Source organism: Gallus gallus, chromosome 4 (assembly GCF_016699485.2).
Source record: "Gallus gallus isolate bGalGal1 chromosome 4, bGalGal1.mat.broiler.GRCg7b, whole genome shotgun sequence".
Classification (NCBI taxonomy): Eukaryota; Metazoa; Chordata; class Aves; order Galliformes; family Phasianidae; genus Gallus; species Gallus gallus.
The window spans coordinates 66,030,190-66,045,423 of NC_052535.1; the positions used below are offsets into that span (position 1 = coordinate 66,030,190).

Sequence of the window (15,234 nt, forward strand, 5' to 3'; positions counted from 1 at the left end):
TCCCTCTTAATCTCCAGCTTCCTGTAAAAGGAAGAAAAGCTTTTCCACCAGCATCACCCATTTCCATTGCCAATCTCATCTCTGCCTATGCTTTTAGTAAGTGGGTGTTGCTGTTCCTCCTCCATCCTTATCAGGAGGAGTGTTTAGGAGGAGGGCCAAGGCAGTGGTTCTACTTTGCCAAATGTCTGCCTGGTACTGTGGAGCCACTGAAGACACTGTAGGGGATACAGCCTATGTACAAGTGAAATAAATACTCTGCTCTCTCTCAGCTTCAGCTCCTCTAATCCAATGCCACGCAGATTTGGGGGTAGTTCTTCCATCTTCTTCTCTAACTTGCACTGAAGATGCTTGCTAGAACGAGGAGGGCTGTTTCTTTTTGAAGACACATAAGCACACAGGCAGGACGAGGGTACCATATACCTCCTGCCAGTTCCAACCCTGACCTGACTCTTCAGTTCATGCATTCCCATTTTCAGTTACATTTGTACAAGGAAGCCAAACTCCTGTTCTTTGCCAGAGCTTCACACTGCACCCATGAAGAGGCAAATCCCTGTAGTCTCTGCCTCACCTGGCCAGCTGCAGTCCAGCTGATCACAACAGCATCCTGGAACTCCTGTGATACAATCAAATTCATGAATCAAATGTAGAATAGTTAAAATCACGCTTGTTTTCATGTGCTTCCTCTGGCTGTTACAGGAGGTCTGGTCAGAAGGCCCAGATGGATATCGGTCTGTCTTGTTAAAGCTTGATCTGACTGTGTGATAAGGAAAATGCACAAACTATAGCCAAGCCTGAGTTAGTAAACCTTACTGTGACACTCAGGATATTTTAGTTTGTATCAGACTGCATAGGGCTTCTGGTAAGCCCAAAACCGCGGTCTCTCAGTAGAGGCCAGTTCTGCCTGCAGAAGACTCAAGATTGAGTTTCTTCTGTGGGAGACACTGCAGTTGTGATGCATTGCCTAAAAGCTTGCCGTTGTCTACAGCAAAAATGACGTGGTAACTTTGGATGCAGGAGTAGAATTTATAATAGTAGCTAGTGTGAATAGCAACAGTATTTATGGAAGTGATAGCAGCTATAAACTGCTAGATATGTTAACTGCTAGAATGAGCAGAGATGATACAAAGCCACAATATGTTTGTGGTTACAGAATTATTTTCTCAAGCGTAAAAAATCAGACTGTCAAATATTTGAGATTCTCTTACTGCTAAAGATTTGCTTTAAAGATTCTTTTCTTTTTTAAGAAGCTTTTTTCAGCTTTATTTTTTTCCAGTAAAGAACTTCAAAAAGACTTCAGCATTTGTGATCTGAATAAACAGCGGGCAAAAAATTTACAGGTATTGTAGGGCATTCATGCAGAAGAAAGAAGAAAAACTACAACTAGTTACCTATAGAAGAATAAGTGAAAACTTATCAGTCCATCCTTCATATGGTATCCTGTAGTGCTGCTAACTCGAAGTTAGTAGATAATCAAAATAATTTTTAAAAAAGAAAACATTTTCTACATGGGTAATAAAGTAGTTTTTATTTCATAAAGCACCATCTCCCTAATTGATGAAGGTACCCTATAAATCTATGAAAGGATAGCTCAGTCACTGTAGCGTGCTCCTTACAGGGGGCCATGATCAAAGGGTTTGGAGATACCTACACGTTGTTCTCCTGAACCTGAAAGGAAATAAACCCTTTTGTTCTTCCTGTCGTTTTTCCCAGGCTGTTCAGTGCTCTTTGGATTTGCCCTCTCTTTTGTGCTGGTTGATGGCCAGCAGTGAGTTGGTGCTCCTGTTTGGTGTGTTGAAGCTCCCCTCCTCATTGCCAGCACACCCTATCCAAGAGGGACCAGCATGGTTTTGGTGTTTGCTTACCAACCCAGCTATCTATGTTATAATGCTGAAACAAAATAAACATTTTTAGTTTGTAAGATGTCATAACCCCGTTTCTAAGGAATTTTGGCAAACCTGTGCAGATTAAAATGAAATTCTCCCAGTGCATATGTGAGTGGCTTACAGTTGAAAAAGGGTATTTGCAACGTTGCCTGCTTAACTTAGAGATTCTCAAGTCAGAGAGTTGTCAGTGAGTTACCCTTTAGTCTGTTTAATTCTTTACCAGAATGTAGCGCACGAAAATAGGAATTTTCTTTCCACAGGGCCTGATTACAGTTAGAACTAGCCCACTGGTACTTAGGCTGACTTTCAAATAAAGATTAGGGTTTTACAAACGTTTGGGTGTAATTTTCAAATTGGTTTGAAAACTGCTGCCCAGAATTGCATTTCCGTCAGTTAAAAAATAGTTTGTGTATGATGGAGCCACGTGGCTTCTTGGTCTTCTCTTAAGAGAGAGGAGAAAAATAACAACCAACCAACCAGCTTTTCCTCCCACCCCCCCCCCCAAAAAGAAGCTCACAATTATAAAATTATAAAATAAACACAATTGATGAGGAGTTGCAGATTTGCATCAAAATTCTGAAGTACCACCTGCATACTCAAAATTGACATCCTTTTATTTTGTAAACTGAGTTGGTGAGTATCAGAGTGCTCTAATTAATGTACTAGAGTGGGTGATATGTTTTTGACGTTAAATACAGAAGCCTGAAATGGCTGCCAGTTTGAATTGATCAGCCTGAAGTGTGAAAAGAGCATGTGAACAGGATATATAAAACCCAAGCCAGGAAGCTGAGGGTGTCCATTTGTCAGACAAGTTATATGTCATGACTGGCAGCCCATCAGGTTAGCATTAAGACTTTGCATGGGGAAAACCCGAATTATCAGGTAAATCACTAAGGAGGGAGGAAACTCAGAAAACAGAGCTCTGGCTTGTTTGATTTTTTTTTTTTTTTTTTTTTTTTGGATGCAGACAAATGTTTTATTGGCGTTTGTTTTATGACTGCTGTAATAAGTGTGTTTATAGAATGCCTTTACTCCTGTGAACAACTCTATTGCTCTGACAAAAGGATTTGTGCTGTGAAAAGCAGCAGTTGCTTAACACCTCTGGGCTGGAGGAGCTCTAGCCAGATTGTGATGAACTTCTTCCTTCCTAACTGGAGCTTCTGTTGGGGCTTGCATCCATTTATGTGCTCACTGATGGGCTTGCAATGGCGAATTGTTTCAATAAACAAATACAGTCCAAGAGATGGGAGTAGTTCCCAACTGCAGGAGCAATGTTGCAACTGCTCTGGTTACCTAATCGCTTGATGCTTGTTTCCCTAGAGAAACACGGGAGAGGTGGCATGCATAAGCAACTTTTGCTACAAGGAAAAACATGGCTTTGTGGAGCTTGACCATTATTATTTAACAGATTTATCTTAGAAGCTTTTAAAATTTGTTCTGGGAAAAATATATGGTGACTTCACAGCCTTACATCTGAATGCATTAAAATGATTGATCAGTGCTAACTGATGTAGTCTTCTGATGCCTGAAGCTGAGAATGTGCTTCTTTTCTATTTTCCCCCGAAAATTCTTGAACATCTGTAATTCTTTCTTATTTCTGTCGTGATCTGGGATACTTGTAAATTAGGTTGTGTTTGTTATCACGTAAGTCAAGTTGGCAGGGAGATGGACAAACCCTAGGCAGGAAGTATTATGAAAATTTTAGCTGGGTGGCAGCACGGAACTCCCACAGCTGTTTGAAACAAGATAAGAATGTGTCATATACGATAGCTTCATGGTCTTGGGAATAGTTTGGAAACAATTGAATACCTGGGGGTGAAAGTATGGAAAAGTCGTTCTGAAACTGCTGAAGAAAAGAAATGAAGTAGAGGTTTCACAGGAGGTAAGAGTGATTTTTATAGCTGCTTCTCGGAGAAGTTTGGAGAAGAACTTTCAGAGTTGTAGGTGAGAGTTCTGTTGTCCTGAGCCTTACTTATGGAAACAGAAATGTGGCGAGAGACACTGATGTGTAAAAGCAGGTTTTGTGACTGGTACAGGTTCGAAGGCTGATTTTTCTGACCTGGGAAACTGGTTCTAATCTGTGGAGATCTCTATAGCAGCAATAACTCAAGGTAGATAAATACATGTAGCAGCCAAGTGCAGACATTGACCGATTATATATATATTTTTTAACCTGGTATTCTTTCAAAATTTTTTTTTTTGTTTCTTGTGCAATGTTAATTTGAATAAAGAGGGCCGACAGGGGGATAAAATATTTTAACATTATCAATATTGAGATCTGAAATGAGAGTAAATATCAAACTCTTCTTGTTGTATCATCTAGGTTAGAATTCTGAGATCACAATTTCTAAGACTTTTTTTTTTGTTGTTGCTAATGCCAACAGAGAATTTGTACTATGGAGAGCACTCTAATTGTTTTGAGTGAGAGAGCATGTGATGGGAACTCTTGTAGTCTGGTGTGTGTTAAGCTGGTCTGAAAGCTAATACTAACCTTTAATTCTTTGAACAGTGTTTGTATTTTCAGTAGTATCCTTCTTTCTTCATTACCTTTAAGCTTGTGAATTTATACTCAGAGGGATAATAAACAGAATGTGGCAACCTCGTTAATTAAATAGTGCACTCAAGATGATTACTAATTCAAAAATTCATCTTCCTCTCAAAAATGCAGTGTGACAGATGACCAATGAGTTTATGTGCATACATGTATCAGAGGTAGAGGGGAAAACGAAAAGAGGTGGTTCATCATAATTATTTTGTCCAATTTTGTTATCTTCTACTTAAGCATTCTATCCTGTCAAGTATAAACCACAGACTAATCCTTCGACATCTGCAGATATATACCTTTAAAAAGAAAGGTACTTTCTAATGCAGTTAACAAAAAAATAAATCCAGATGTGTGAAATGGTAGGAGCATGGAATGTAATAAATTAATCAGCTAAGGCAGTGAGTGAAACGTGGTAACAGTGTTAGACTGGAAGGCAATGGGCATCACTGCGTGTATTGTCAAAACAAATAATGAAAGGTTTGGGAACAAAGCAGAAGGAGAGGCACTGAAGTGGTTGTGTTTACATTTAACTTTATTTAAATGCTTCTTCTGTAAGACAATGCTGTGAGGTGACCTACGGCTTTTCAAGCTTTTCTGTATGGTACTGTGAAATGTGCTGTTTAATTGAGATTTTGATAGTCAGCCTGACTTCTTTGGAAGTAGAAGATGGAAGGCATCCACTCAGCATTTTCTGAGATGTAGGCTTAATTCTTTGCTTCCAAACTGACATCTTCTAAACCACCGTTTGCAAAAGAAAACTTTCATTGATGTAACAGACAGCAATTTTCAAAATGTCTTTTACTGTTGCATATTCTTTTTTTTTTTTCTTAGAGCAAACTTATTTTTGCAGAAGACATTTATGTATATGTGTGGGCCTTAATGATTAAAATCTTGTTGCCCCAAGATATCCCATAGGCAGGTGGTACCTGGCTCACCCAGTCTCCCAGTGGGATGGGAAGGATGGCACTGAGTTCCTGGACCTTAGGATTTCTGTTTCATAGAGAATTTTTCGGAAAATTATTCTCTTAAAATGCTTGAATTCTGTTTGGTTGGTGCTGCGGCAAGGAATAGTCGTATGTGGTCACATTATTCTCTCTGGCATAGGATCATAGAATATCCTGAGCTGGAAGGGCCCATAAAGATCATCGAGTCCAACTTACCTAGGGCAAGACAGGCTGCAACGTACTTTATTTCAACCCAGGCAGGTACAGCTTTTGGCAATGCCTGAACTTTCTTGTGTAATCGTTAACTTCTGTGAACTCCCAGGTGTTTCAGATGGACTCCAGCTGTCTGTATTTTCAGTTAGTTTCGTTTGTAAGTAGAAGCTCTTTTCACTACAGAAGTCTCCAGAACTGTGATCCTTCAAAGACAGTAATGATTTTGTTTCTCTCATCTTCACAGGAACTGATATTCAATGGCTAGAAACAGAGGCAACAAGTGGCTGAAATGAATATGACTGCTATTCTACAAGAGATATTGATTAAAAGGTCGCAGCAGAAGAAGAGGACTTCTCCCTTAAACTACAAAGAGAGGCTTTTTGTACTTACAAATTCTATGTTAACATATTATGAAGGTCGAGCAGAGGTAGGAGATACAGATTCGTGCAATAGACTGCCTTTGTTTGTCCTTTTGTCTGCTTTTAGCTTTTTTCCCTACAGGATATCACACTGTCAGGGATGGATGGGCTGGATGGCAGTGAATATAAACCACTGTTTCTCATTTCTCTTATTCATAATGCATGTTTCCCGAAGTGCAGATAATGTATTTGGTAGTGTAAATTAGTTCCTAATTGGGGCAGTAGTACATAGCCAGGATGCCAATAGTAAGATAAAAGAGCTGGTTGTTAAGAGAGATTTTCTTTCTCTCTCATCTTTGATGGTTTTATTTCTGGTGGAAGGGTCTTGGCATAATTTTACCGCTGGCATTTGTCCCTCACTGTTAATAATTATTTCCTCACCTGGTTTATAGCATCATTCTTTTTGAATCTGGCCTCTTGGATATTGTGCTAGAAAAGTTTCTGTAAGAAATTTACATTTTCTCTAGTAATGGGACATCCTTTAGTGTTTCAGTTGGTTCCCAAGTAGGATTTCTTATAGGGTATGTTCTCACTAAAGGGTTTGTTGTAACTTTGCTATTGCCCTTCTTTGGCTGCTATCCACGTGTAAACTTCTTTTACATGAGTTTTGGAAGATTTTTCAAATAGACTTCCTTATGCTACTAGGGAAAAAGCCTTGACTGTTTTTTCCCCTCCAATTTGGGCTTACCAGCCCCATCTTGTACATGGCAGTGAGAATGTGAACTTCCTTCCCCATCCAGGGAATAACTGGATTCCAAATTCCAGCAGGAGCATGTGGTAGGCACTGCAGGCCAAGTTCACTAGGGATGGGCTCAATTAGGATGGATCAAACAGTCTAGTGAACCTGGAAGCAATTTTTTTGGCACCACTAGCAACCCATCACTATGTAAATTCTATATACTTTCAATTACGTGACAAGTCAACAGTGTACACTAGGCAAATCCTCAGACCAGCATTTTTCAGGGATCTGGATTCAGTTTCTTCAGGATTACCTGCCCCTGAAGTATCCTATCCTACAGTTAGTGCTGAGGGGTGACATGTTCCATGTAACAGAGCCTGCCTTCCAGAGCTGTCACAGTGCAGAAGGAGATTAGAATGGCTGCATATCTAGAAGAGCTTTTGCTACACACAGGAAAGCTGTTCAATGTAATAACAATAAAATATAATGCAGATGTCTCTGCAACCTCTTGTGTCAGATGTCTTATCTGTGGTGAAGAAGGCTGGTTAAGCGTGGTGTGTGGGCTCACTACAGAATTGAGCTTGCTTGCTGGAGGACCACAGCAGACTCTTGTAGCTGCCTGTCACATCTCACCCAGGCATACCACAGAAAGTGTTTTTTGTTTGTTCTTTACTCTGCTGTTTTTCTGCATGTAGCTTGGATTCAGTCAAGGATTAAAAATAAGGAATGGATTTCTGTTTTTTTTTTTTTGTGTGTGTGTATTTTTCACTGACTGCTGCATTAAAATATGCATTTACTTTAGAGAAAAGCCAATCTTCCTTTCCCTTTGACTCAAAGAAAATGTAGGAGGAGGCTAAGAAGCCCTCTGGTACGTGTCTTACATGCTTGTGTGTGTGTATCAGCTTAAATTCACAGTCCAAGCAGAACTGTAACTAACAGGATTTGCAGGTCTAGCTGTTATCCTTCAAGAAGTCACCACTTCCAGCTTGATATTACCTTTGCCCTGCAGGTTAATAGCCTCTGGCCTCCAGGGTGGATCTGTCTGAGGAGAGTCTTAAACTGCTGGTTTGCTTGCAGTGAGATGGAGTAGGACATTGTGCCCTCAGCTGTGGGGACAGTAGCTTCTTGAAATGTTCCAGCTTGAGGTCAGGACTGTTGGTGTGAAACTACACGCTACACCTACGCAACCCAGCTGTGGAAGCAGATAGATCAATTTCCTCCCTGTCCTCACCTTGCGGTACCCTCAACCTATTTGAGTTAGTCCTGGCACTTCTTGGGCTCTGCGGTGCTCTGAAGGCATTATTCATCAGCAGAAGGGTGCTTGATGTGTTTTTATTTTTGCCAGGTGAGCATCCTGCTGGATTAGGAAGCTGCATTAGCTCCATGTGGGAGCTGATGTGCCAGAGGCAGTGCCAGGTAGTGAAGGAGGACGGAACGCTCCAGCTGTTGGCATCAACAAGTTGTCAGACTGGCTCAGCCATAGCATACAGCTTTACAACCTGTGCCTCCAGCCTGTTTTCATTTTCTCTGTGCCTCCCACATTAGATCCTTTTAAACATTAATCAGCATTCTGTTTTACAGAGAGTGCTGTCTGAAAATAATAGTTCTGATTGTAGAAAAGCACAAGGTATTTCATGTCAGCAGTACTTGGGCTGTTTGAGAACTTACTGTGTGACTAAGATCTCTGTCATGCAGCAGTAGTTATTCCTTTGTGTCACTGAGCAACTGAAATGGAAAAAGGTTGAGGGTTTTATTCATCTTCATCTATTTTAAGCCAATGTTGGTGGTTGTAACTCTGTATTAACAGTAAGACAGCTGTGTATTCTGGCTGAAGCAATTTATGTGAAATGAAAAAAGTCATTGGAGACGAAAGTTGTTGTGGTTCCTGTAAACAGCTGGATGTTTATTGCTGAAATTAAATGTGATTTACTGCTTGAATGTAAAGATATGGCAGATGAAGGGTATGTACAGACTAGTTTCATTTCAGGGCTGACAGCAGACTTACCTTACCTGTCTAACCTGTTAGTCCTCTACAGAAGTTCAGACTGGTAAGGTAAGTATGGAAACCGAAGGCCAAGAGAATCTCACAGCATCCTTTTGGTCATATCACTGCAGTGGGAGCAGTTGGTTTGGTGGTTGCTAAGTTCTGCTCCTCCAGGCAGGGGTATGATTTCCAGCGTGGTCACTTGTAGCTTTTTCTGTTTTGACTTCTACTGGGTACCTGGCAGAGAGAATTCAGGAAGAACCAGGGTTTATGTTCATGTGAATAATCAAACCACTTTTATTATTTTATTATTATTTTTTAATTTATTTATTTTATTGAGATTCAATCTTGTTAACCAGATAAGTCAATACTCACGGTGTGGACAGGCTGGGATTGTAAACAGGGAAGCAGAAGAAGAGACTTGATATATCTGGTGGCAGAAGTGGAACATTTATGACAACGAAAAGCAGTCAACCACAGAAAAACGTTGTTCATGTAAATACTTCTGGGAGATCTCGTTGACCCCATTCTCTGCATCCAGTGGTAGAAACTCACTTGCCCTTTGACAACAAACTGCACAATATATAAGTACTGTTCTCTATTTTTTCTTTGTTATGTATTGCAAAGTGCTGTATGTCTACTTGGAGCACAAAGTGATTATCTCACAAGCATGACTGCTAGCAACAGGGTAAATTTTTTTTAAAACTAATTCATGATTTGTTTAAAACTTAATTTTTCATGTGCTTTGAGGCAGCACAGACACTCTATCATTTTTGGACCATGGTACAATGTACCTATATTGAATCTGGAGCTGCACTACAGTCGTTACGGGGAGAAATGGAGCTTCTGTGTCTAGATGTACTGTTGGAATATGGGTCATAGAGGCAGTGTATGGGTTATCAGATCAATAGAGCATAGCTACAAAATCAGTGAAGAATATTTGTTCTAAGGCTGTTTAAAAAGATGGATGTTGAAAAGCTTGAGGATAAATACATGAGGAAAGGATTTGCCTGAAGTGTCACAGAGATGAATTTTTAATACGTTGTCAGAGAAGAGGAATGTTGTCTGCAAGCTAGAGGTGGTTTCTGGTTTTGGCTTTTAGGTCAAAATGGTGGAGTGAAAATGTTGGAGAAACACCGTTGTTGCAATATAAAATTGTGCTGCAAGGGCAAGGATAGAAAAAGCAGTGTTAATGTTGTCTGTTTCATGAAGTCTGCAGGGGTTAATCAGCAGCCACTGGAGAGAGCATTTTCTGCCTTTGTCCCTTAGCGTTGGAAAAGTGGCTAATGAGATCTGAATGAGATTGATTCCATTTGCAGTGAAGTCAAAAATTAATCACAGTAAGAAATAACTGAAACGGCCTCCAAGCAGAGAGTACTGATCGTGACTGTATAAAAACAGGGAGATGTACTGCTGAGTACTATAAAACTGTTTATCCTACAGTCAGTAAGATTTAAGATCTGTACAGTGTTCTCATATATGTACTGTAGACTTACCAAGCCAGTTTTAAATAGATTTTTTTTTTTCAGGCAGTGGTGCTGGCATCTGTTAGGAAGTGCATGGCTCTAAGTTCAGTTGAACATTTTCTGTCAAATGTGGCCTCCTTTCTTATATATTCAACTTTAAATGCTCTGGTGCTTGTTTTCAGAAATGTGGTGCATTCATTCTCCCCATTGACTGTCTGGAAAATCAAGACTTGGTGCTTATCTAGGAGCCTACCTTATCAACAAAAAAAGGAAATATTGCAGTAAATATCAGCTGCACAGTTTTAATTCAAAAGAATACTCACTTCACAGCTCCACTGGTATCCCTGGTGGATAGTGCAAGGACAGGCCAGACATCCTCCTTCACGGAGTGAGCATTAGCTGCTGCCAGAACAGCATCTTTTGTTCCTCTTGGGCTAGCCAACAGGGCAGACCACACAGAAAAGAGTGATTCAAGCTGCTCTATCCCCCAGAATGGTCCACAAGTCCAACAGCTTACACTTTTTCTACTTGTGTGGCAATAAGCTGTACTACTGTGAATTCTTTCTCAGCACACGGTCAGGAGATGCATCTGAGCTGGAAGATATTATGGAAGTCCAGTGGCCCTAAATGGAGTGGGTTCATTTCTGTGTTACAGGACAGCCATGATAGCAGGTGGTGCGTACTTTGCACAGGTTTTAGTTAGGTTCAAGCAGCTCGCTTAAACCAAAAGCACCACTGCACCTGAGATCTGCAATATAGATAGCATTTTCTTAAAGGAAATTCTTTGAGGTGAAGACAAGATGATAACGTAGGTGTTGAAGAACTTCTTGCCCCTAGAGCAGCTGAAAGAATCTGGTTTGTGCAAGTGAGCTGTCCTGCCAGCTTGGTGATTTGAAAAATTTCTTATTGATGTTACTCATGGGTGCAGTGCTTCCACAGAGCTGACACAGATCTAACTGCAGCTTCATCAGGTGGTAACAATGTGCTGACTGCTAGTATATTTGTACATGTGGGAGCTGTGGAGTGCTTCCATTTGCTGTGGTGTTTTTTCCCCTCTCAGGCTCCCTTGCAGTGGTACTCTTTAGCTTGGCAGTGTGCTGGTCTGTGTGGTTTATTTGCTCCCTCCCACACAGAAGCTCTCATTAACCTCTCCAGCCCACGCCAGCTTGGGCTGACCTTCAGCGAAGCTTATGAGCATGAGCTTAGGCATGCAGAATTGCTTTAAACCATAACATATTCAGTGTTTGCTCACGTTTGCTGTTTGGATTGCAGTTTGCAGTAATAGGATGTTCATATCAACTTCTGCGTTTTCAAAAGCGGTAGGCCAAATTCTGACCTGTGTGATTGTCCTGTGCATGTGTGAGTGAATGGGGTCTGTGGCACTGCAGGGAGGACAACGAGGGGCTGAGGTAGGGCTGTTCACTGGGGGCTGCACAGACCTTTGTATGGACGGTACTGGAATAGATATGGCACTTACCTATCTGTTGGTGTGCAGAAACTGTTTGCTTCCAGAGAAGGCAAATAAAAGCCTCAGAGGGTAAAAATTAAGAGTCTTGCTTTGAAGGACAGTGCTCTGGAGTCAAGTAGGAGATGGCTTTCTGATGAACTGACCTTGGGAAGTACAGGGTGCTCTCATCTTCACTGGCACTAGTGTTATTAGCCATCAGGATCAGTCCAGGGTGACAGCACTCTTGCATGAAAAGCACAACTGTTACAATGAACAAAACCAACCAGAATTGAAATGACAAACGCAGAGGGAATAAACTTAAATGTTGTTGAGGATTCCTAATTTTGAAAGTCTCTTCTAGGGAAAAATGGTTCTTCTGCATGAGTTTTATTTGGTTCTTGTAATTTGAATAGAGAAGAGACAGAAGCTACTGACATGACTGTGGTGATATTTTAAGGAAGGAAAAAATAACCCACCCTAAAGCTGTAGGTTTCAGGGTAAAATTGTGTGGCTGCATTGCAATGCTAATTTTGTGCAAATACTTCCTTTGGAACATAACCACAACATCAAGTTCCAAAGGCCTATACTAATTACTTTTCTTACAGTTTTTAAATAGGAGGCTAATGTGTATCCATTCTACTGTTGCTTATTCATCTTTGCAAAATCTGTGTTTAAATGCAAAGAATGTGAATAGCCACCCTTTCTAATTTATTCGTATAATGCCTCTGTACTGACTACAACCATTGCTTTTACATATTAGTGCCGTTTGTTAGATAGTTGATTTTGACTTCTTTCTGCACTTAATTAGACAGAAATCAAGGCAGCAAATTAGCATGTGACTTAACAAGTATGTAGGACTGATCAATGGATACTCTTGAGGTTATAACTTGACAAGCAGGTTTACAGATATCTTTGCTGATATAGCAGTACTTGTGTTGTTTCTGTAGATCTCTATGCTTAGGTAGAGTAGCATGTTTGTGAGATAGCCACCAGCTTTATTTTAGGAAATGAGGTAGGGCAAGAAGCAGGAACTATTTGTTCAAAATACAGCTGCATATAAAGCTGGACAGCATTTTCAGCTATATAGGTGGACAGAAAAGTCTGTGTTCTGGAGCAGAGGCCCAGAAACCCCATGTGAGGACCAGCAAGGAGGCAGCAGGGAAGTACCTAAGAGAATCTAAGAAGGAAAATGTCACAGAGAGGGTCTGGATAGCCTGAGGACTTCAACTCTCCTCCCTTCTTGGCTCAAGCTTCCCAGGTCTAGTGTTCAGACAGCTCTAGGGCTGCTGAAGGATGGCTGAAGGAAAGGTATCACTCTCCAGAAGGACAGAGCAAAGACTCTGTGATCTAAGGGGAGAAAATAGGGCCGAAGTGCTACAGCTGGGTTGACCAGACTCAGAGCTCTGTGAGGATGTCACAGGGAACAAGGAAGAGAAGGCTTGTCTGAAAGATCCTCGAAGCTAAGTTCTGTTTGTTTAGACAGCTGGAAGACTGTGTGTAATTTAGGGCCTGATATGGATGGAGGCCTGGCTGTCATTTTCTTCTCTCTTATTTGCACTGCTACCTGATGTGAGTTCAGCAATATAACAGAACTGTAATTGCGTATGTTTGACTGACTGATCTCAGTTGCAGGAAAATAAAAAATTGCATACAATGTACTGCAGCAATGGCTGGGCTGTTTCATCAGTGCCACTACAGTGAATTTCTTTCTCATTTGCTTTTGTTTCGGTCTTCCCTCTGCTGGTGGTTGGCATCTGCTGAGCAACTGGGCAACTGTAAAGATTTCTCAGTTTCACAGTCTGCAAGACAGGGTTTAAGACTTTCTACTTCTCACTGAGATCTGTTTGTGCATTTTTTTTTTTTCCTCTCAAAATTCTTCCCGTGAATCTGATCTTGGATCAGGTCAAGCTATATCAGAATAATAATCGCCTCTCACTTTTATCTCAATTATAGCCATTTCAGAAAGGTGGACAGAATCAGAATCATTTGAGTTGGAAGGGACCTTTAAGGGCCACCTAGTCCCGCTCCCCTGCAATGAACAGGGACCTCTACAGCTCAATCAAGTTGCTCAGGGCCCTGTCCACCAGATCTTGAATGTCTCCAGAGACTGGGCATCCACCTCCTCTCTGTGCAACGTGTTCCAATGCTTCGCTACCCTGATTGTCAGCATTTTTTTCTCATATTTAATTTAAATCCCTTCTTTCATTTTTAAACCATTTCCCTTGTCATGTCACAACAGACCCTGCTAAAGAGTCTGTCGCCTTCTTTTTCATAGCCCCCCCTTTAGAATAGAAATATTTGATACATTTCCTAAAATAATATATATGTTAAAAAAAGAAGAAGAGAAAAAGACTTAAAGGGAGGCAGTGTGTATTTTAATGTATCTAATGCACTGAAAACATAAGGGATAAAAATCTGTCTGTCTAACAACTAGCTACAGTATGACTATATCTGTACAACTGACAATGAGATGACTTGAGTGAAGATGCCTCTCATGTGGGAACTGCAGCCATATCCAGTGCTTACTGCTACATGGCAAGGATATTTAAAATAAACATATAAATTACACATATGCAAGCACCCTGCATTTGGCTCTGGAGAATATTATATAGAGAAATAGGTTCAGATGGCTACTGGGATAACCAGGCTTTCCTGAGGTTTCCCACTGTTGCCAAGCAGCTCCATAAAAGGATATGTAATGAAGGCAGAGACCTTTGGATACATTAGGGATCACAAGTTCCCTAGGTCACGCACTGATGACCTCAGGATTTCCTATGTGAGAATTAGGAAGGAAGAGAGAAATCGCGTGAAGAGAAAGAGACGGACATCGTGGGTGAGGCAGAAAGTAGATATTTCTTGACAGCAGGACTACGTACTTTTGTTTTTTATTGTTTATTTTCCCAAGCAAAGTGTCCTTTGTACTGCTTAACCCCCATCCCCACTTTGCTGAAGATAAACAGCATAATGCCTTCATAAACAAAGAGGAAAGTGCACTGAAGAACCGTTTTCTCTGACAGTGGGAACACGGGTTTCTTAAGAATTTGTAAAGCTACTATGTTCAGCTGAGTTGCTGTTTCAAGTGTGTAGAAGATGAATTATCTATGCTTCTTATCTCACAGATATTTGCTGTTTTCCGCTATTCTAAGATTGATTTTTTTTTTTTGGATAAGAATTTCATAACCGTATACTTTTACCATATCTGTGTATTTCTAGTGTTAAAACTTTTTGATACTACTGTCTTTTATTTAAAAAAAAAAAAAGTGGAATAGCTTATTCTTTGTCCTGGGAACACGATATTGCCTGGTCATCCTCACTGTGTGCAGGAAGCAGGGCTTCTGAAATCAAGCTTTTGGAGCAAAGAGAAGTATGAAGAATGGATTGTATTTTGTGTTTTTAAAAGCTTTATGTAGTAGTGTCAGTAGAGTTGCTTCCCTTTTGTTATTTTCATCAAGCAGATACATTGTGGAAAAACAACAAAAAATACACCACGACCCTTTAGGGTGACACTGAAACATATACTTTTGTCTATCTGCTATCATTATTGGTATACTACATGTAGTTTCATTACTATTTTAACCATTTTTTCTTCAGTAAGCGTCCTCTAGAGGCATATACTCTGGTTTGGTAGGTCCCTTGGGTTCACTGATCATTTGA

At 40.5% G+C, this 15,234-nt stretch overlaps 1 protein-coding gene across 11 annotated transcripts in view; it reads left to right on the plus strand.

Annotated features, from left to right (window-relative positions):
• TEC (tec protein tyrosine kinase) overlaps nucleotides 1-15,234 on the plus strand; it is a 59,003-nt gene that overhangs the window by 26,794 nt on the left and 16,975 nt on the right. For 8 of the 11 annotated variants that reach the window (XM_046939936.1, XM_046939937.1, XM_046939938.1 and 5 more), the window contains one exon: nucleotides 5,830-6,012. In XM_046939936.1, the coding sequence (XP_046795892.1) occupies nucleotides 5,875-6,012 (138 nt within the window). In that variant the 5' untranslated portion in view covers nucleotides 5,830-5,874. Of the gene's footprint in view, nucleotides 1-3,611; nucleotides 3,766-5,829; nucleotides 6,013-11,301; nucleotides 14,414-15,234 lie in introns of those variants that run through there. The other 3 variants (XM_015285420.3, XM_025149535.3, XM_046939940.1) reach the window with 3 other exon arrangements.